The sequence below is a fragment of the Lepisma saccharinum genome, chromosome 8 (assembly GCF_977018435.1).
Source record: "Lepisma saccharinum chromosome 8, izLepSacc3.1, whole genome shotgun sequence".
Classification (NCBI taxonomy): domain Eukaryota; kingdom Metazoa; phylum Arthropoda; class Insecta; order Zygentoma; family Lepismatidae; genus Lepisma; species Lepisma saccharinum.
The window spans coordinates 69918042-69940067 of record NC_139236.1 but is presented as its reverse complement, the minus strand read 5'-3'; the positions used below and the strand labels follow the sequence as shown (position 1 = coordinate 69940067).

The window sequence follows — 22026 nt, the reverse complement described above, 5'->3', positions numbered from 1 at the left end:
TACTGTGAAAACAATTGCTTGTTGATGAATTTCTATCATTAGGCTGGGGTGAACAAATGGGCTTCTGGAAGGAAGGAAAAAGGGGGCACATACCCCCTCCTCTGAAGAATGACTATCAGCTTAAAAAACATATATTTCACACATATACTTACTTTCTTCTCAGATACGGTGATTTGCATTAATTATTAAAAGGGACAGATAATTACAAGTAAGACTAGCATGGATCACTGCAAGAATGTATTAACTTGAAACCCCCTCCACCTCTAGGAAAAATTCCTTGCCTGCATCCCAGGTAAAAAATTATTGCAGACATCCATATACAGTACTAAATGACATTAACATGCCTTTTCTAAGATTCATCTTCTAGGAAGCCTTGTAAGTTTGTGAGGTTTGTGAGCACAATGTTAGATACTAATATTACCACATAACATCACTAGTCAGTATATATTTTAAATAATAGGATTTTGAATAATTGAATAAATCAATTGAAAAATATTTTAGCACAAATCTGTGGTAGGTTCCCATGCTACAGTTGTAATGTACATAAAAAACACAAATTACCACAACATTCTGTATATTCATTACAGTTTTTATTTTCTCCAGTCATATCTTTCTTTATACATGTTCTCTGAAAGTTAAAGGGATAAATTTAATAACATGGATAACATTGTGAAGAACTTATTTCAATAACATACACACTAAATTTATTTTGAGGTAGTTACTCTGCTATCAGAACAAACTTTGAATATAATTCTAGATTTTTCAAATTTTAAGTCCATGCCATTTACAATATACACACATCTTCCTCTTATTTTAAGGCTCGGCTGGACCTTTGGTGGATGCCAGCCAAGCGTTCTTGAAAATTTCTCTCCTTTCGTGCTGCATGAGCATATTAAACTATTGTGAATATCTAAAGAACAATGAAAGCAAACCTTATAAAGATTCACATGAATGCCTAGAAGGAATGTACTGTTGTACTGTTTTCATATTTTGGAATATCATAGCAGTTTCTCGAAAGGAGACAAAATTTTAAAATACACTAATCAAAAAAATTAATGGAGCAAGCCAGAAACTGCATACACAACCAAGCAAACTGTGCTACTACAGGGTGGCCAGTCTAGGACCATGATGAAATTCAAGTATAATTCCCGGTTTTCAAGGTGAAAAATTCAAGGGTACAAGCAAATATTTTCTCTATTTCAACCTTACGTATTACCGCCTCTCTCACAATATAAGATTCCAGTGTATCCAAAAATTCAATTCAATCAAACAGTATATATACTTCAAATATTTAATTTAAGGTTTGCATAATTGGCGGAGTTTACTTTTGCCATTTCACATACTTAAGACTCGAAATACATCTAAAAATATAAGTAACAAATTTTACGGAATATACTAAGCTACGAAAAATTGTTAATTGTACAGAATTTTCAAATTCAAATTTACCTAATCAACCCAATTAATTAATAATAATAATAATACCTAATCAACTTCTTGCAATAAGAACACCAACAAAGCAAACGGACTGAGAGAATTCTGTTTTATTTTTCACGAAGATTTCTTTTCCTTCCTGCATAAAAATAAAAGCTAAACTGTGAAGAAGTTGACTTAGGGCATTTATAAATCTGTATAAAGTCAATGGGATTTGGATTAATAAAAGTTGAAATATTTTTACGTCTACGGAGAAAAATTTATGCAGAATTCCCGGTGAGTAGCCACCCTCAACTATGCTTTGTATATTTACACTTGATGGCCCTTGTTGTAACAATCCACACTGTAGTGTGGGAACACCAGCATCAGGAGTGATGTCACAAGGCATTTACTCACTAAAGATGTGAAACAAACCAGCCACACGAGCACCCCAGCAGTGCGATACTGACCGTGTGAGAGTGCATGTGGGATTGTGTAGTGAAATATTCAATACGAACAATGCCCTCACAGTGCGATTTACTGGAGTCTATCGCATGCAGAGCAATTGGAAGGAAACGTGGAACTTGTCATTGTCCAGCAAATGTGCATGAAGTATCCCAGTAAGGTGGCGGTGGAATTATGGTGTGGGCAGGAATCACCAATGGCCAACGTACCGACCTCCATGTTATCCAGAACGGTGCCTTGACAGCCCAGCAGTATTGCAATGAGATCCTCAGGCCTCATGTTCTGAGCCTGGCTGCAGAAATTGGAGTCGTTATTCTTATGGACGATAATGCCCACTCCCCACCAAGCACCGAAGGTGAACGACATGCTTCAGGATGAGGGCATCGAGAGGATGTAATGGCCCGTGTGTTCCCCAGACCTTAATCCAATAGAGCATGTCTGGGATGACCTGGGAAGAAGTACATGGACCTCCTGCAATTCTTCAACACCTGGAAATGGCTGTCCTGGAGGAATGACGAAGGTTCCCCCAAAAACTTATCCATAATCTTATTGATTCCTGTGACGTGTTTCGTCTGAAATTCCAAAAATAATGATTTAATAAACGAATATGTCTTGCAGAAACACTTCACAATCTTCTTTCGTCTCTTACGAGACGTACGCGGTGCGTCATTCATTTGTTGTAGTAGTACTGGAATTTGCTGCTAGTCGTCTCTGTAGTCACTCTTTGTTTTGCAGCTGCCTTTCGTAACTGCACGCTCAGTAGTACCACCGCAACGAGCATACACATTGGTTTTACGTGCAATAACAGCGTATATTTCGACGAGGAAGTGTAACAGTCAAAGGTTGTGGACGATTAGTGCGTGTGAAGTAAGTACCGTGTTTCTCGCTGAATTAAGCATCTATTACTATTTTTGAGGGAAAATAAGATGACGTAATATTAGTATATTTTGGCTTTTGACTGATTCTTGCTTCATAAAATAGTCAGCACTAGTTAACGCAAGTGAACTTTAGACAGCATTTCAACGTCTGTTCACACTTTTATGAAAATTTGACTGTTGCCCCAGCTGATCAAGAGTTATACGTTGTGAACTGTTCATCATCATATCTTCGACCAAATTTGCTGCATGTCCAGGAAGCCGTTGATGACCAGATATGTCAAGTCAAGAAACGTAACCAATGGGAAGAGGTTACAGATGCTTGATGCCAATCTTACTTCGAGTCAAGAAACGTAACTAAATGGGAAGAGGCTACACCAAGTAGATGACCATTCCTGGAAGTTTCCATTAGACGTAGTACCCGATTTGAAGGAAGGAAGTACCACGAATGCCAATACTGTGTATTCGAGGATCCGACTGTGTGAAAAGGAGGTATGTATAGTGTCAGCAATAAATGCTGTGTTTCACTAAATAGATCACGAGTGGAACATATATACATAAAGTGTGCTTTCGGTCCCTTGCCCCCCTTCAACGGTTACGACATTTGACAATGCTAAGAGTTGTGGAATGTGTCGAATTCACGTACGTTTGATTGTTGGTTAATCTTGTAGTGTAATGTGCAGAATAATCCAGTCAGAATAGACCTATTATTCTTGATACGACATTATCCGAAGAAAACTGTAAAGAAAGCGACTTTGCGTTATTACGTAAAATTGCAAGAAGCAATCCAAAGATTATTGTAAAGATTATTGAGCATCAGATAACTCAATTTTAAGTAAACTTTGCAAGTATACAGTATCTTAGCAATATACAAGCTTTAATTTGATTAGATTTGTTGTATTTGTGCATGCATATTTATACGTCGCACGATAATGAATTGTGGAATTTTGACACATCTTAATCTATTCTAATGGTCAGTTTAAATGTTGATATTTGATATTTTGCACCCAAAATAGACTTCATGGTCAAATTATTGTATTAGTAACGCTCGGCGTTGTAATCTATATTTGCTCATGAATGTATTTGTTATTGCACGATAGTCATACTCCGTTGCGGCGACTAATCGTAATAAAGAAGGATAAATTATAAATTGGACTTGCAATCTTGACATACCTTTACAAAAAAAAATACAATCTTTTTAGTATTGTAAGTACTGTGTAATTCAATACCAAGTATTGATTAACGAGGGGGATACTAAATTATATTTGGTGTTAGTATTTTGAAGGTCAATTAGACATACCCTGGTTACTATTACGTAACCTATTTTTTTGTGAGTTTCCACAACGCAACCTTGGAGATGGTTTGCTAGTAATTTTGGGAAAACCAGATGACGTTTACGTGACATTTTTTCTTGTTTTCATTTAGTTTGACTGCATGTATTTGCTGGTCTGTTGGATCTCGTAAGAAACTGGGACAGAGCGTTACAACGCGTCCAAAGGTTCCACTAATAAGTAAGACTTTGGTGACGGATAGTTTAATGGCATAGCTATTTCGATTACCACTCTCTGGGTAAGCTTCCAATTTGTTGCTATTTTTTTGATGCCCGACTACTACGTTACATTCCATGCCAAACAGGTGTGCAGCAGTGTTAGCAGTTCATGTAGACCACACACCTTACTAGAGGCCAGTTTCTGTTGTGAACATCACTGTTTGTATCAACTTATTCTGCCATAGTATACCTACATGCTGAGGGAAAGCCAAACACGAACACGTGCAAATAAATCACTGTTGCACAACTTTCTGGGTTATTATTGTTATCTTTGGCCTGCTCCCTTAATTTTTTTGACCAGTGTAGCTTTGTTGGCATTGGCCAAAGTTCCAGCCAAGCCTTAAGAAAAATGTGTTGTAAAAATGACAAAGGCATCTAGAAGTCTCTATAAATTCCAAAGCACTTATTCTGCATTTAGTTGAGGACTCAGACTAATTACTACGTTTGGTAATATATAAATACTGTGTACATAAACAATCACAGTAATTTACTGAACCTGCAAACATTTATGTGTTATGCTGGCACTAAACTGTAATGCTGTTCGTATGTTGGATATAATAGATGATGACTTCAAGAAAAAAATACTTTAACGGAGGCATGGATTTGAATTTGAATTGTTTTTTTAAGTCTACTTTATGCACAGATAGGCTAATTGGGACTGGAACTACATAGTGGGATCCGAACGCTGCGCAATGTCTCTCCACCAGGTATCAAACCCTTGATTACAAGGTGGCGGTTGCCTAGAGGAATATAATTTACTATTCTAACTGATTCAAAAGTACATGAGTTTACATGTGACATCATCAGTGCTCAAAGTGAGGGGGATGCATGAGGATGATATCACTCCCAGTTAGGAAAATTGAAGTAAAGCATCAACCCAGCTAGCCTCAAGGTTCAGGCAAACATTCCATGTTACTATCATATTGACAGAATCTGCGAGATCTACTGCAATGTCCAACAATAGTCCCAAGACAAAATTTTCAAGTTGCACAGAAAATTCAAGTAGAATTCTATGTTCAATTAACTATGCACACAAATTCAGCATAATTCCTGGAGTTTACAGCAGACAGTCTAATTTCCTTACAAGGCAATAAATCAATCATTTCTTTCCTGGGGGTGCTGGAGGAGGAAACTGTACCCTCTTCACTTGCTGGATTTTACATTTTTCACTAGAGTTATGTGAGTCACTACCTTCCTCCAGTCTCAATGCACCCACGGCTCGATTCTCTGCCATCGTGCTGTCGCCCTTTTCATCATAGACATGAATCCTGTGCCTCGCTCCTGGAAAAGGTGATCCAGGATACTTGGGCTTATTGGATTGGGACAGAGGAGCTGGAGGCAGTCTCACTCTTTTAACTTGCTTCGTCTTACTGTCCGAGTGGCAGGCAGTGTCGTGAGACTTTTGAGACAAATGTAGTTTCTGAATTTTATCAGCTACGTTGGCAGATGATAGTTTTGTTGGCGACTCTCTTCCATGTACCTTGCCAGCATCATCACCACTTTTCCCAACATCATCATCATTCCTATCACTACGACGAAGAACATCGTTAACTAGTACGCTTCTCATCTGACCTGGAGAATGAACTCGCGTGTATTTACCTCCATGAACAGGGGCTGCAGACAACAAATTAGCACTCTGAAAATCAAGCGATGCCATTCCTTTTCCGCAATACGGTATACAGTCAGATGGAGCACTATCAGCCACTCCCGTATCACGCGTATCTGGACTTTGAATCATCTGATCCTGTTCATTTAGAGATTCTGAAGCACTTTTCTTAATCTCACAGTCAGCATACACTGATAAATGTTTGACATCTACACAGCATAACAAAGACTTCAATTCTCGACATCTAGGACTAACTACAGCATGCTTGCTACCACTCTGCGAAGAACCAGGCCCACCACCCATGCAGGAAGCACATACATTTCTAATCCAGCTACAGACTTTTGAACAAGATACATACTGATTCCGGCCCTTCAGAGTGTTCTTGGTAGTTGCAGCATGATAAAGCAACAATGCAAGAGCAACCAATGGCACAATTCCAAGGAAGAGGATATACATTCCTGTGACAAAGCCATGAAGTCCTGTAAAACAAAACAAAAAGGTATTAGATACAAAAACAGGAAAAAAGGTAATTCGTCTCACAGTACAAAACTAAGCACACAGAAGGCAGTGAATATATATTATATATATAGGTACTGGACATTGAAACTGAAACACCTGCGCAAATAGCCTGGGATGTTCGAGGGACTCACCAGAGACATCTGGTAGTTGAAATCGTACTTATGGGCAATGAGTCACGTTTGCGAGTCCTTGGTAGTCACTCCAGTAGAAGAGGTTCGTCAGTGAACGTCAAATCGTGTGTGTAGAGCGGTATAATGGGGGACATATCAGTCTTCAAAAGAGGGCAGATAGTAGGGGCGCGTCTAGCAGGTGCATCTGTGTCCAAAACTTCAACACTTTGTTACGTCTCACGAGCTACAGTAACCAGGGTGATGTGTGCATATGAATAGGAAGGACGAACCACATCCAGGAGGAGCAACTGCACGGTGACAACGGAAGTTGTCGGAAAGGGACGTCACGGCATTGACTAGGATTGTTGCATGAAAACGGAAAACCACCGCATTGGCAATCACCGCAGAAGTGAATACACACCTCACAGAACCTGTGTGCACAAAACAGTCCGTCGATACCTGCATAAGGCCAACATTCATGGCAGGGTTACTATTCCGAAGCCTTTCATCAGTAGCACAAATGCCGTAAAGCAGGTTCAGTGGTGCCACACTCATAAAAACTGGATGTTGGATGACCTAAAACGTGTCATATTCTCGGATTAGTCCAGCTACACCGTGTTCCAAACAACAGGGAGAGTGTTCGTCTGGAGAAGTCCCTCTGATGCATACAACCCAGACTGCTTGGTACCCATAGTCAAACATGGAGGTGGACCCATGATGGTGTGGGGTGCAATATCATGGCAGACTTTGGGCTCACTAATTGTTCTCGAGGGTCGTGTCACTGCCAAGGACTATAGGACCATTCTGGAGGACCATTTACACCCTATAGTTTAAACACTCTTCCCGGATGGTGGTGCTGTGTCTCAGGATGATAACTGCCCTATTCACACTGCTAAACTTACCACAGAGTGGTTTGATGAGCATGACAGTGAGGTTGAACATGTGCCATGGCCCGCTCAATCACCGGATCTCAACATCATTGAGCCTGTATGGGGTTTGTTAGAGGATCGAGTGCGGAAACGTTTCCCTCCACCATGTACACGTGCTGAACTTGTAACTGTGCTTCAGGAGGAATGGCTTCAAATCCCTCTGCACACGGTGCAGGACCTCTATCGATCCTTCCCACGTTGTGTTGCTGCTGTACTGGCCACCAAAGGTGCCCCAACACCTTATTAAATAAAAATTATGGCTTTCTACCAGGTGTTTCAGTTTCAATGTCCAATACCTGTAGGTTCTGAATCTCTTAACCTTGTTTTATCCCTCTTATACTTCTTTCTCAGCAGAAAAGTCATATTTATGTTCGTGAAACAAACATGGTTAAAAAAATTCAACTGTGAATAATGTGTGTGTCATGGAAGTTAATAGGGGAATAACATTTTTCACAAGCTACAACATTTATTTCAAATTGCATGTTATTTTGGCTACGACACCAACAGAACACAAAAAACATAAGTTTCCCACAGAGAATTGACCAATAATACCATACTGCTACATCAGTAAAATTGCCATTAACTTTACAATACAACATTTAAATTTATGTTCTAAAACTGAGTGCACAGTTGCACTAATTATTATGTCAAAACACTCACGCACCAGGTTGATCAGTTTATATTAGTTTGGTACATAATGTGGTATAGTTATCAGCATTGCAAAGTTTTATGTTGGTAAATATTTCATACCAATATATAGTTGATATATAATGTAGATAATGTATGATATACGATGTAGACATTTATCTCGTCAATTCATACGAATTGTAGCTTTCCTGGCGACGTGATTTGAACAAGTGTTCTCGGGTTACCAGCCAGGTTAAGTTGATGTTGGCTTCCAACGTTTTGAGCACATACATTGCTCCCATCATCAGGGAATATAGAAATGGAGACCAGGGTTAAATATATGACAATGATGGGGTGGAGTTTGGACTCTGTCTTCCTATTGGCTCGCTCTGGATCCTGGTGTTCTTATTGGCTGGAGCTTTGTTTTTACAGAGGAGTGGGTTCCAGGTGTGACTGAGCTGGAGTTTCACGTCCCTGTTGAAACTGGTGCTTTCCTGTGAAATGGCTATGGCTTCTTTTACTCGACGGTCCCAGTAACCAGCACATTTGGCTATTATTTTGATCAACAAAAAAAATCGTGTGTCCCTCTGTGATGATGTTCTGCAAGTCCTAACTTTTCTGGTTGGAATAATCTAATCCTTAATTTATGTACATACATCATGCTAAAGGTCCCAGGTTCAATCCCAGGCTGGTTCAAATCCGGGAACTTTTCTAACGTTGGAAGCGGCCCCAGGCACCCATCCAGCATCAAATGATATGGGTACCTGAGGGAAACCCTGGGGGGGTAAAGGCAGTCAGGGACGTGATGCTGATCACATCACTCCCACTCACGACTAGATGAAGAAAGTGTGGGGCGTTACCACCACACCCACTATACGCCTTCATGGCATGGTGCTAAGCACAGGGGAGCACTTTACCTTTTTTTTTCATTCATGTACATATTTAAGTGACTGCAATGGTTTTTTCTTAGAAACAAGAAACTATATAATTGGAAATGGAAGAATAATGCTCTCAATTGTAGGTTATGTGGAAATATTTATGATGAATTTTATCAATACTATCCCTAAACTTGCTAATACAGTACCAATTAATATCTCCCATCCCATCCCTACTATACATGAAAATTTAAAAAAATCCATGAATTTCTCAGGTTTTTAAGGCAAGAGTGATCCTTACCTCTTGGGTCACTTGCAGGTCCACTATCCTCACTTCCCCCAGGTCCAGGATAATGACAGGATGGTGGGGAAAAGCCTACGTCGCAGTGGCAACGACCTCTGCTGTTGCACACTCCATTTCCTCCACAGTTTTGCGGACAGGCACTTCCATTTCTCACTGAAGCAACTGAAATGCATTTCTGGTTCACACACATCTATAAAAGGAAAACACAACAAAGTTTAATATTCTTCCTTAATAATCAAAATAACAAATCCAAAATTGTTGACTTTCTCTTGACCATTTTTCATTTTTCTTAACCTTTATTTATTCGACCCTACTTAGGTAAAGTTGGAAATTAGCAATTATGAAAATAAATATTTATTTAATGAAAAACTCCTAACAAAAGGCCAGTTAAGAAGAGAACTGAAGCTGTTTTTAACAAGAGAATTAGACTTGCTTTGTCTATTAATGCATCCTGGACTGCATTTGGCAGACTAGCAAGGATCTGGAGTCTACTCACAGCCAGCATAATCTTCTGTGAAGCTCATGTTGTCGTCCTTATATATTTGTGTGATTGTCCCTTCATCCATCTTATCTTACCACTATTCATCCTCATCTTCGCAATTAGCCAAAGGAGCAGAAAGGTGAAGTAAAATAAATTAAATCAATCAGTCACTGTGATAGCCAAATTCCTTGACCTACTTGTTGATTTCTTTACTTTTTCTTGACTTTCAGGACTTTCTTGACTGGTAGACACCCGGTCAAGAGATCTTGATGTAGTCCTTCTTTGAGTTGAGTTTATTTTTCTGAAAACCAAAGTGATCTTGGTTAACTCTGGCATGGGTGGGAGAGTTCTTACCTACAAAAATCACAAAGTTTTATCTTCAGAGATAATGAAAAACTAGGCAAAATCAGGCTCGGTTGGGAGAGTAATTGAACGGTATGCCAGACCCAGGTTCAAGTTCTGATCGAGCCTGCATTTTTTTGCTGAAATTTCTGCATAATTTGAAGTTTAGTATGTGGTTTTTAGTGCAGGGGTGAAGGAATACATCACGTCAGAAGTTTAGAAATATCCCACAGGTGTTCAGAGCTACCACTTAACCAAAAACACACAGTCTGTTTGCCTCAATATCATGTCAAACTTACTTTTCCTTCACCACACGTTGCCCCATTGGGTACCAATCCTGGATCTGTATCAGAAAGTCCGACATCGAGAACTGCACTTTGGCATACATAGTTCTTTCCTCCTTTGTTCATGGCGGTGGAAGCCACTTCTCCCTTACCAAACACGAGGCCTTCGCTGGAATGCTTGCAGTGTAGACGGCCACACAGGACATCACTGAAAGGAGACAAAGTTCCATAAACTGATTTTGAAATTCGTGACAATATCAATTAATCCACCTTATTACTTCTTCTATGTACAACTACGGATCAGAAACAGAAAAACTGGTAACACTTTGGAAGATTACACGCACAGGTCCAAACAGCAATTAAGCTGTAATTTAACTTCACTTTTGAATGCAATATTGCACTTATTTTGTGCTATAATCTATTTCTAATAACTAGAAATATATTGTTTTAGAAAGGCCAGCTTGGTGACAGAGCATTGATTGGTGGACTAACATTCTCTCAACCGAAGGCCTTGGTTTGAATCCTGGCCACAGTGTGGATGGTTCATTGGGTGGTTCTTTTAAGCTCACTCTGAGCTCAGATAGGCTAATGTTGTATGACCAATCAAGGATTGGGCATACATGCCCACACACAAATACCCACAGACCCAACCTAAGTGCAAGGGTCATTAGTAGGGCTCGGAAGTTGAAGACCTATAAATTGCCAAAAAAAAAAAAGACCTAAAAATATCAAAAAAAGGACCTAAAAGCAGAAAAAAACCCAAGCCCAGAGTTGTCTTCAAACACCCTCCCAATCTCCAAAACATCCTGGTCCACCACAATCCACCTACTCACAATCAACTCGCACCTGCCCACAAATGCAACCGCCCAAGGTGCAAAACCTGCCCACAAATGCAACCGCCCAAGGTGCAAAACCTGCCCCATATTTGTCACTTCCCACACCCTCCAGATCCACACTGCCACCGGCAAATTCACGTTCAAAGGAACCTGCAACAGCTCTAACCTAATTTATATCCTCACGTGCAACATCTGTGGGAGCTTCTACCTGGGGGAAACATCCACAGCCCTGAACCTCCGCATCAACAACCACCGCACCTCTACCCAAAACCTGGACTTTGCTGTTGCCATTCACACCAATCACCACAATATTCCTTTTAATGACTGCTTCTAGGTAGCGATCGTCCACTCCTTGTCCCAATCCACCAACACCTCAATACGTAGAAGATGGGAGAGGGCCTACATATCGACCATGAATGCAACCACACCTCCAGGCCTGAACAAGGCCACCCAGTAACGCTCCTCATCCCCTATCCTCACCCTCACCACCACCTTTTCCCAACCCCCCCCCCTTCCCCCCAACCACTCACAGTTTTCGACAAGCCAGGCAAAAGAACCATATATATATATAGATATTTTTTTTTGTGGTACTGTCAACACTTTTTTTTCCTTTGGGACCTGGCAACACTGCAGGTCATGCTTACTCTTCCCTCGAGTCACTTAGTTCTACAACGTCTCTCTACTCCTGAAGATGTGACATACCATCACGAAAATTTGGATTTTTTCTTTGTCCGGTGAGTGTTTCCTCTCTCCTCTTTCACTTTTTTTATACATATATATACATTATATAAATATAATGGATAAAAGCAAGGAGGGCCAAAAGGGCTAAGTAAAAATCAAAGAAGGTAAAAGGAAACACTCACCGGACAGTAGAAAAATTCAAAATTTTCGCTAATTTCATAGCATCATCAGTTTGAGGAGAAATAGACGGAACCGGAAGTGTGTGTGTATATATATATATTTCTTTACTACAGAAAGGATGTTTAAGAGGTGATGAACTGATGATGATTCGAATTGAGATTGGGCAGTAAAAATGTAGTCGAAAGAAGGTGAAATTGAAAAAAAAAAGCTGTTAAGACCTAAAAATAGGCTAAAAAAGGACCCATAAGCCAAAAAAATGCCGAAAAAGGCAAAAAAGGACAAATAAAACCCACCTTTTTCTGGCCTACAATGACCCAAAATGAACATATATTACGTTGGGCCACGTCTTCGAACACTAGGAAAAAAAAGGATTTTTCCTCAACTTCCGAGCCCTAGTGATGTGTGTGCTGCCTCTACTCCCTAGTCATTAGGTTAATATCAGTAAAGGCTTGTGAGAGATATTTCCCAAAGGCTTATACTTTCCCCCAATTAGCATCATGGTTGACTGATTTATTGATTGATTTAGTTTATTTTACAGTGAAGAAATGATGAAATTGATGAATGGACATTTACAAACAACCAAGCCTGAGTGGGATTTGAACCCGGGACCCTTGGCGTTGCAGCGCAATGTGCTTAGCATCATGGGTAATGCTTACAAACCATTTGCTACACCCATGGAATGGATAGAAATGCTTTATTTATTAAAAAGTAACAATTTTCAGGTAGACAGTAGCCATCTTGAATACAAAAAAACAATGTGCTCGAAATCATATATTTGCTAAAGCCCTTATTTTTTATTAAATATAAAAGATAACATTTGTGCATAGGTAAAATAATGCCTAATTTATGAAAAGTAAACTCATTTTTAATTATCTGGCATAAATAAGCCAGAAAAGGTGAAAAAACACCTCTGTTTACATTTTTCAACCACCTGATAACTCTGGCATCGGTGGAAAGAATTGGAACCTCCACAGACAAGGAAAAGCCACATGACCTCAGCTAGCCAATGAGAGGGTTCCAAGGCTGGGACATCCCACAGGAGGCTGTCAGGTGTCCTATTATGTTCTGAGCTTGGCGTTCAAGCTCACTTGTGTTTGTTACCTGCCTGAGAGCAGGTCAGGTGTTGTGTTGCTGGCCAAAACCAGTGTGCTAATGGCTGCGTGGGCCGTGAACAATGGACTTACGCTGGAAATAGGCATCCAACGCCCATATAAGTTAAATATGGACCTGAGTGGGTGTTATCACACAGGATATGGTACCCAAGACCTCTTTTAAGGTTCTGAGTGCAATTTTCGCCAAAGTGCCGAAATGTGCCCCATACCCAAAGTGGGAAATCAGGACCACATGGTTGGCAAGACGGAGCCATAGGAACATCCATGAGCATCCATGGTTATAACCAGCAATCCTTCCATGAAAAGCCTGGAAAGTGCATCCATCACTCCCCAAAATCATTATTACCTCAAGAAAGCAGGAATTATCCATTCTAGTGTCTTGTATGCCCCATAAATTGCCAGGTATCGGGATGTGGCTTGTGGTTGTGAAAAAGTGTGGCCCCCAGGTATGAAACGTATTGTGTAAAATTGGCTGATCTGTAAGTACCAAGTCTTTTGTATATTTATTTTTGTGTTCTTTGTGTAACAGTGAAGATGTCCATGTTTGGTGGTGGCCATGCCACAGGTTATGTTCCTTATTGAATAAATGTGTCATTTAAATGTGATCCACCTGATATCATTGACGTGAACCGTAAGTACAAAAACCTCCTCTACCTACCATTTTAGATTTTACGCTAAAGTTCGTCTGTTGGTTAACAGGTCTCCCCAGGGATAACTGTTATTGTCCACGGAATACCACACGTAGCATAGGGTCTGCGTGTGGCAGCATAAAGCGTTGCTCTTCTTAAATGAGTGTTGTTGTTTCTTTTTATTCTTGGTTGATTTACTATACTCCACAAAACCCTCCCCATAACATCGTCTCTGAATCTCTAAGAGTCGAATCATAATAATAATAGCAATATATTAATATTCATTCAAGTAATAAACCCTTATAGTTGACTGGATATGCACTACTGGGAACTGAACTTGGGACCCCTTCATTACAAAGCAATAGTGTTACCATTGTATCACTGCAATTCATTGTTAGACCTTACACAAGTTTCTTATAATCCCCATTCATCTGATCTTCATCAATGCAATTACCCTAAAGGGTGATAATTAAGACACATATGTTCTATTGTAGACTGATACAAGAAATGTAAGAGTACACATTCAACTACTCATTTTCTAAGTTTCGTAAAGATAAGGAAAACATTTTCATACAGATTTTGCCACAAAATGATGTGAAGTTATGTAAAAGTAAATTCAGATTTCATTTTCTGACAACACTGGCTCATGGCTGGGCATGGGTATACTTTGTTAGTGTTCCTTCATCAATTTCATTTAACCATCGCTCGTCCTCATCGCAAATAGCCAAAAGTGGCAGGAAAACGGCACAACAAAAGTACAATACCTTTGGAATCTCTATTATCCTGGGAGTTATGCAAAATCCAAGAAGAGTTAATTCTGCAGAATGGCAAATTGGTTTAAAGCCAACAACTATATTAATGAATCTAAAACTACTAGAGAGCTTAAATTAAATTGCTGAGTAATATTCAAGTATGTATTTTGGCAGGAATAAATAAAAGAGGGCCAGCCTCGTGGCGGACTGGTTAGCACATTGCACTACGAAACCAGGGGTTCTGGGTTCGAATCCTGGCCTGGTTATGGATGTTTGTGAGTGTCCATTCATCAATTTCATCATATCATCACTCATCCCAGTCTTTGCAAATTAGCCAAAAGTGGCACAAAAAGTGTAGTAAAATAAAGCAAATCAATCAATCAAATAAAAGAGGGGAGGAGGAATCAGCATTGTTATAAGTTCAAAATGGCACCAGCTCAGCAGATAACATTATATTATTCCATTTGCATGTCAATCCTTGAAGAGCTTTTCACTAAAATATTTATGTAATAAAAAATATATACATGATAAAATATTGACAAAATTTACCAAAGTAAATCAAAGAAAGAGGTACCTACGCATCATCACACTGGGCATACATGTTTCTGACAGGATTGTAGCCACAATTACCATATATATTCCCATCCTTGTTCCTCCTGTAGAATTCTTCACAATTCCTCCCAGATGGGCCCCAGAGTAACTTGCACTGGTCGTCATGGGAACTGCATGAACCATCATAACAAAATGCCTGAAAATTGGGAAACATATTCCTAGAAATTTTGAACAGAATAAAAGCATATAATTTGACCTTCCACACAGAACTAGGACATGAAAAAGGGCATAATCATGGAATAGTAACAATTCAGTCAACTACCTAGCCCCCCCCCCACCCCTGGAAATAGGCATTGTTAGTTTCAAATTAGGAAAAAGCAAAACATGCATTATTTTTAATTAGTATTTCAACAGAATAACAAAATAAAAAATATGTACATTAGATCGAAAAATTGAGAGTAAAATGCAGGGACCAGGTCAGAGTTTGTGTTTTCATCTTATACTACTTAATCCAAGGAATAAATACTTCCATGACATACCAAAAATGAAATTTTTTGTGTGATACATCACACACAATGCACAGTTCCCCCCCCCCCATAACTTTTCTTGAACAAGGGGTTTAATAGTTAATAACAATATAGAATAACTATGTATATCAAATGCCTATAAAAAGACTAACAGTATCTAAAATACAATATTAATACAAAAACAGTTGTGCTGGATAACCACTCATCTGGAGGCTCAAGAAGAAGTTTTTTTTCAAGGAAATAATAATAATTGTAAAAAAATATCTGCCAATGTTCATGGACTTAATAATTAAAAATTATTCACACAGGTAACTTTTCACACCTCATGCTGAACAGAATTGAAGATAGTTTTAGAGTGATTCCAATGTTCCTTCCTAAGAGTTTTATCTTTCTTCTGAAAAAAAGAATAAAAAAACACTCTCTGAAGAATCTGAATGATTCATTCACCTTAGTAAACCAGGTGATTACATATTTCTGTTACAAAACCAGGATACAGGATTTATACCTTTATATCCATTAAAAAATTAAAAAACTTCTGAATTTTACACTAACTTATAGGATATACTGGATCATTTACAGTATTTTATCAATACACTGAAATGATTATAAGGTGTTATCAATGGAGTACAAATTCATCTGTCCTAGCCCTTAATAATTATTGAGAACAAAATACCACTCAAAAGTTAAAAAAAGAAAGGCAGAAAATGCAGATTTTTATAAGAAGGAAAATTGAGTTTCCCATTTACTCTAATTAAGTATGGAGAGAAGTAAATGCTTTGAATGAGGAGTAATAAAAAAGAAACAAAATCACGCTGCTACTGAATTAAATACATACATTTCTTCCAGTGCAGGGTTCGCCATTCATTTTGAACACATCATCTGGGCAGAATTCACTGTGTCCAGTGCAGTACTCGGGGAGGTCACATTCGTAATCTGCTGAGCGACAGAGGGTGCTGGTTGCTTGAAGCGTGCAGGTCTGCAAAGACATTATAAATATGAATCAATGTACGGAAAAGTGGCCACATAACAAGAATTGTTGCAAATGTTTCAACACTAGGGTTGAGCCGATGCCGATGTATCAGTATCAGCAGATACCAGTGGTATTGGCTCCGCAAAATGCCATGTGACACTTTCGAGGAGTTTAATTATCCTTGAAATTATGCAAATTCAAGGTTTTATTTCTTTCCATTTTTGTACCAGTTTTGTATGCAAAAAACAACTTAATTTTGTGACAATATAACATACAATTTAATTTTCTGACGTAATTCTTGAATATTTTAAAGCAAACATCTTGGTAAATTGATGCATATAATCACAGTGAAATACTTGCACATTAATATTAATCATTAGTTTGAAAAACTTTCAATATTTATTTTTTAAAGCATGCATATCGTTATTGGTGGGAATCGGTGAGAGTATCGGTATGGATGCAGTACAATTCCAAATGAAATAACTAAATAGGATTTACCACAGATGATGCCCAAAGATTTTGATTGATTGAGTTGCTGTTTTAAGTCCACTTTTTGCAGAGTAAGTTAATTGGAACTGGACCTACAGTTTAAAGTGTGATCCGAACCACTGTGTGCCTCCAGTGGGAATCTAACCCAGGACCCCTTGATTACAAGACAACGACGCTGCCACTGAACCATCGGGGAGGCCTGCTGACTAAAGAAATTATGAAAATGGAAATTCTGCAGATATCACATGACCCTGAGGCTCACCAAGATTTCACAACAAGAGTAATGTTAATGCAATCACATACCTCGAGATCACAGCATTCTCCAGTGGCACAAGATGCATTTGCATACAGCATGCAGGAAGTTGCATTACAACATGGGTTATCACAATAGTCTTCCAAACCACAATCACATTCTTCTCCAGTATCCAAAAATCCATTCCCACACACAGGACCATTAAATATGCTACAAAAAGAAGCAAATTACAATGAGAAGTGTATTTTGTATGTGTTATTTCCACCTTAATTTTGTAAAATTTCATTAAAAAAAACTAATTTATAGATAAATTACTTGAAATCTAACCTCTGTGTATCTAATAACATAAAAGTTTCCTATCGAGATATAGATATTTGTCCACTAATTATTGGCAGTTCAAATTAAGTGGCATTGAATTTTTTCAATGAACTTAATGATGACTTCAAATTCAACATTACTATCCACATTTTAATGTATGAGTTCTAAAGGGAATCACTTGCAAGAATTTCTTTACATTTTTCAAATGTAAATACACTAGAAGAATGTTTCTCTTATAATCTAATATTTGCTAGGGAATGTAACCAACTCCAAATTAAATGGTACATATTATCTAATATCCTGCATATTTTAATAAGGCAGTTAAATGTACTTACCTTTCTGGTTTATTTCTCAAACAATAATCCAATCCACGGTCAAATGTTATGGCTAGATCTATTTCATTACATGAACTCCAAGTAGTAGACATTTTGTAGCTGTAATGAATGGAAAAATTATTACTTCTGGCATTAACAATAATATATTTGTTAAAACATGGTCAATAAAGGTAATTCAAGTAGCACAACATGCATGAAAATTTTAATAAATTATAAATTTGAATATTGAGTTGGAGTTTTTTGTTTTACATCCACTTTATACACAGGTAGACTAGACCTACAGTTTAAAGTGGGATCTAAACCACTATGTGCCTCCGGTGGGTATTGAACCCAGGACTCCTTGATTACAAATTTTAATATTATTAAAACTAATAACTAACAGTTGACTGATTGGGTATCATATAAAGGTGAACTTCTTGTATAAATAAATACCAAAGCCATGTTTAAAAAGACTGAATGGTGACAGTAAGTCATGGAAATCAATAGGCAGCACTTCACTTCACTTCACCTCCACAAATGGCCAAGATTGTGAATGGGAAGAGCTCTACATCCATATGCTTTCACAGCATGTTGCAATATGCAGGTGGTTACTTTACCATACACGAACCTTTAAGAAGAACATTGTTACCATATATCTTTTATATTAATTGAAGTAACAGAATAAATATTTTACATTCTATAAAGAATATTCCCAAGATATCACACTAGATACCTGGTTTCACTAAGTCCCACACAATGGCAGAACAATCAACAAATTAAAAACATTACTTACAAAATTAACAATTGGGTCATTCCACATCAAATCAACGCAAAAAACTAAGATTTTGTCACCCACCATCTCCGATTTCGAAGAAATTTGATATACAACCTTCCTTTATGGTTAAATGAAACCTCCTAAATATTTTTCACTCTGTCTCAAACGGTTTTCATTTTACAGCATTTTCAAATGTCATTAAATCAGTGTTGTCTATCACTCTTGAGACCCTCGACAAAAGATACCCTTGATTACATTTTATTTCTTTTCTCCTTAACCAATGATCAGATCTCTCTGAAATTTTACACAAAGTTTAACGAAATAATGAGGATTGCAGAAAAAATACATCAGCACTCAAAATTTTTTACAAATGCTTATAAAAAGACTAATAATGGACTTGTAGCCTAATTCTGTGGTGGGAAAACTAGGTTACGAAAATCAGAATTTTCATCATGTGGCCATGATGGAACCAAAAGCTTTCGATGTTGAAAATCATTGCAAAGACATGCTCTTTCTCTACAAAAAAATTTTTTTTTTTTATTTTTTTTATTCCTTCTAACAAAAATGTTACGTTTTTTTGGACATTGCATAAAATTTCAGGGTCAATCCATACGAAGTGGTCCAGTACTGGTTGCTCAACCATTTTTAAAATTTTTTATTTGTTTGTCGTTGTAACCCCTGTACAAGGGTAGTTCAAAACAGACATTATTATTCTAAAACTAGACTTCGTTTGAAAATGGATGCCATTTTTGTATCATGACTTGCAACATTTTGGCCTATGCAGACAGTTGTGATAATTATGATAACTCAGCAAAGAAAAGTTATAGAAATCTGGGGTAAAAAACATTGTTTTCAGTACATTTCAGACTACATTTTATGTTCCATATCTTTTTCCACTCCATCTAATGCAAATTGCTGAAATTTAGGGTCAAAACTGAATGATATTCAATTTTGAAGGGAAATCAATGTATGAGTCATTCCATGCCAAATCAACACAGATATGTGCAATTTTTAACCTGACCATCTCCGATTTTCATGAAATTTGGGGAGTTGAAACTATGCATAGAACTTAGTAACTATGAAAATTTTTAGTCTCTTGCGTCTTGTAATTGTTAAATTATTCAAGGTCAAAGTTTGCAGAAATTGCCTTTTTTGAGCCCGCTTAGCTATACTAAATCTGCTGTAACTCCGCCACTATTTTGCCTAGGAAGCTCAAATAAAGCTTATTGTACAGGGAATTGAATAAGCTTTCCAGTGATATATAGCAAGCCTACCTTTGGATAAAAATCTAATTTTGTCACGTGACCTTGATTTTTGACCTTGAATATCTCAAAACATGTCCACCACAAATCGTGAAAAAAATATATTTGGTCCCTCATACCATACTCTAAAACATATCAAAAAATCATTTTGGGACTGCAGTGGGATCAGAAGATACAAAATAATATGTGTAACTATGTGACTGATAAAAGCCCCATTACACGAACTATGAAGAGTCAAATGTCCCTTAACACCCCCTACAAAATGTAAAGGAGTTATCCTGGGTATAATTGGTCATAAAAGAAATAGGTTAGGCACAGGGAGATCCCTAGCCGTGTGTGTCAAGCGCAGATCCGGCATATTGTTGACCGCCATATTGAATTCAACGCAAAAATTTCAAAGGAAAGGGGGTGATGTTATATATCAAATCAGGCTAGAATTTCACGAGATATGAAGTGACGAAGGTTTATCCAACATATATTTAACCAGCAAAAATTTATTACTGCATGCTTGTAACCATTTTCTCCTTTTCGAGGTGTTAAAAACAAAGCATTGGAATGCTCCAAACATGTTAGGAACTCATCGAGATCACGCTGACATCTTGGGAGAGAAAGAAGTATACGCACCATTGCATATGATTTTAATCACCTACATTCACCAAATAGTTGAATAGTGAAGAATATTGGGAAAAATATCTCAAACAATTACGTGACACATCCTTTGGAATGAAAAATTCTTCAGTGACGAGGCTAATTTTTATGTTCACGGTGAAGTTAATAAAAATAATATACAATACCTGTGATTTGCTCAGTCGAATGGTTGTTGCTGGTAAGCTAATTATGTGGTATAATGTATGGCGAACGGAAATGGTTGGTCCATATTCAACAACGGAACCTTAAATGGTGACGGCTTCTTGGATTTGTTAGGTGAACAGGTTTTTTCACCCTTGCGTACGGGATATGACACTTTTCGAGAGTTTTGAAACAGGACAGAGTGTGACCACACTATGTGGACATTTTTGCAATTTCTCCATGGTAATTTTCTAGGTAGATTGATGGGCACACGGGGATCTATTAAAAGGCCTGCACATTCCCCAAATCTAACGTCTTAGGAGGACTTTTACCTTTAGAAACATTTGAAGAGAATGGTGCATGAACTAAAAGTCCCTGACATTGACCATCTGAGAGAAGGCATAGTTGCTGCTTGCGATGTTGTTGCACATGCTACATTGCCAAATGTTCTATGCGAGTGTGAGAGACGTCAACGAGTGTGCTCACAGGAACATTGACAACACTATAATGTGCATATATCGTACGTGAAAGATATGTGCATAACTTTTTGCTGGCGTAAGATACGTTGGAAAATCCTTTGTCACTTCATTTCTCGTGAAATTCTAGCCTGATTTGATATATCACATCACCCCTCTTTCCTTTGAAATTTTTGCGTTGAATTCAATATGGCGGTCAACAATATGCCGGATCTGCGCTTGACACACATGGCGAGGGATCTCCCTGTGCCTAACCTATGTCTTTCATGACCAATTATACCCAGAATAACTCCTTTACATTTTGTAGGGAGTGTTAAGGGACATTTGACTCTTCATAGTTCATGTAATGGAGTTTTTATCAGTCACATAGTTACACATATTATTTTGTATCTTCTGATCCCATTGCAGTCCCAGAATGATTTTTTGATATGTTTTAGAGTATGGTATGAGGGACCAAATATATTTTTTTCACGATTTTTGGTGATGACATGTTTTGAGATATTCAAGGTCAAAAGTCAAGGTCACGTGACAAAATTAGATTTTTATCCAAAGGTAGGCTTGTTATATATCACTGGAAAGCTTGTTCAATTCCCTGTACAATAAGCTTTATTTGAGCTTCCTAGGCAAAATAGTGGCGGAGTTACAGCAGATTTAGTATAGCTAAGCGGGCTCAAAAAGGGCAATTTATGCTAACTTTGACCTTGAATAATTTAACAATTACAAGACGCACGAAAC

At 38.0% G+C, this 22026-nt stretch overlaps 1 protein-coding gene across 4 annotated transcripts in view; it reads right to left on the bottom strand.

The window, feature by feature from the left end:
• LOC145991102 (disintegrin and metalloproteinase domain-containing protein 12-like) overlaps positions 1–22026 on the bottom strand; it is an 83732-nt gene that overhangs the window by 1490 nt on the left and 60216 nt on the right. The window contains exons 11-18 of one of the 4 annotated variants that reach the window (XM_083126842.1): positions 18011–18109; positions 17408–17567; positions 16481–16621; positions 15145–15314; positions 10392–10584; positions 9267–9459; positions 6264–6384; positions 560–628 (exon numbers count right to left, since the gene is read on the bottom strand). In XM_083126842.1, coding sequence (XP_082982968.1) covers positions 616–628; positions 6264–6384; positions 9267–9459; positions 10392–10584; positions 15145–15314; positions 16481–16621; positions 17408–17567; positions 18011–18109 — 1090 coding nt within the window. In that variant the 3' untranslated portion in view covers positions 560–615. Of the gene's footprint in view, positions 1–559; positions 6385–9266; positions 9460–10391; positions 10585–15144; positions 15315–16480; positions 16622–17407; positions 17568–18010; positions 18110–22026 lie in introns of those variants that run through there. The other 3 variants (XM_083126841.1, XM_083126843.1, XM_083126840.1) reach the window with 3 other exon arrangements.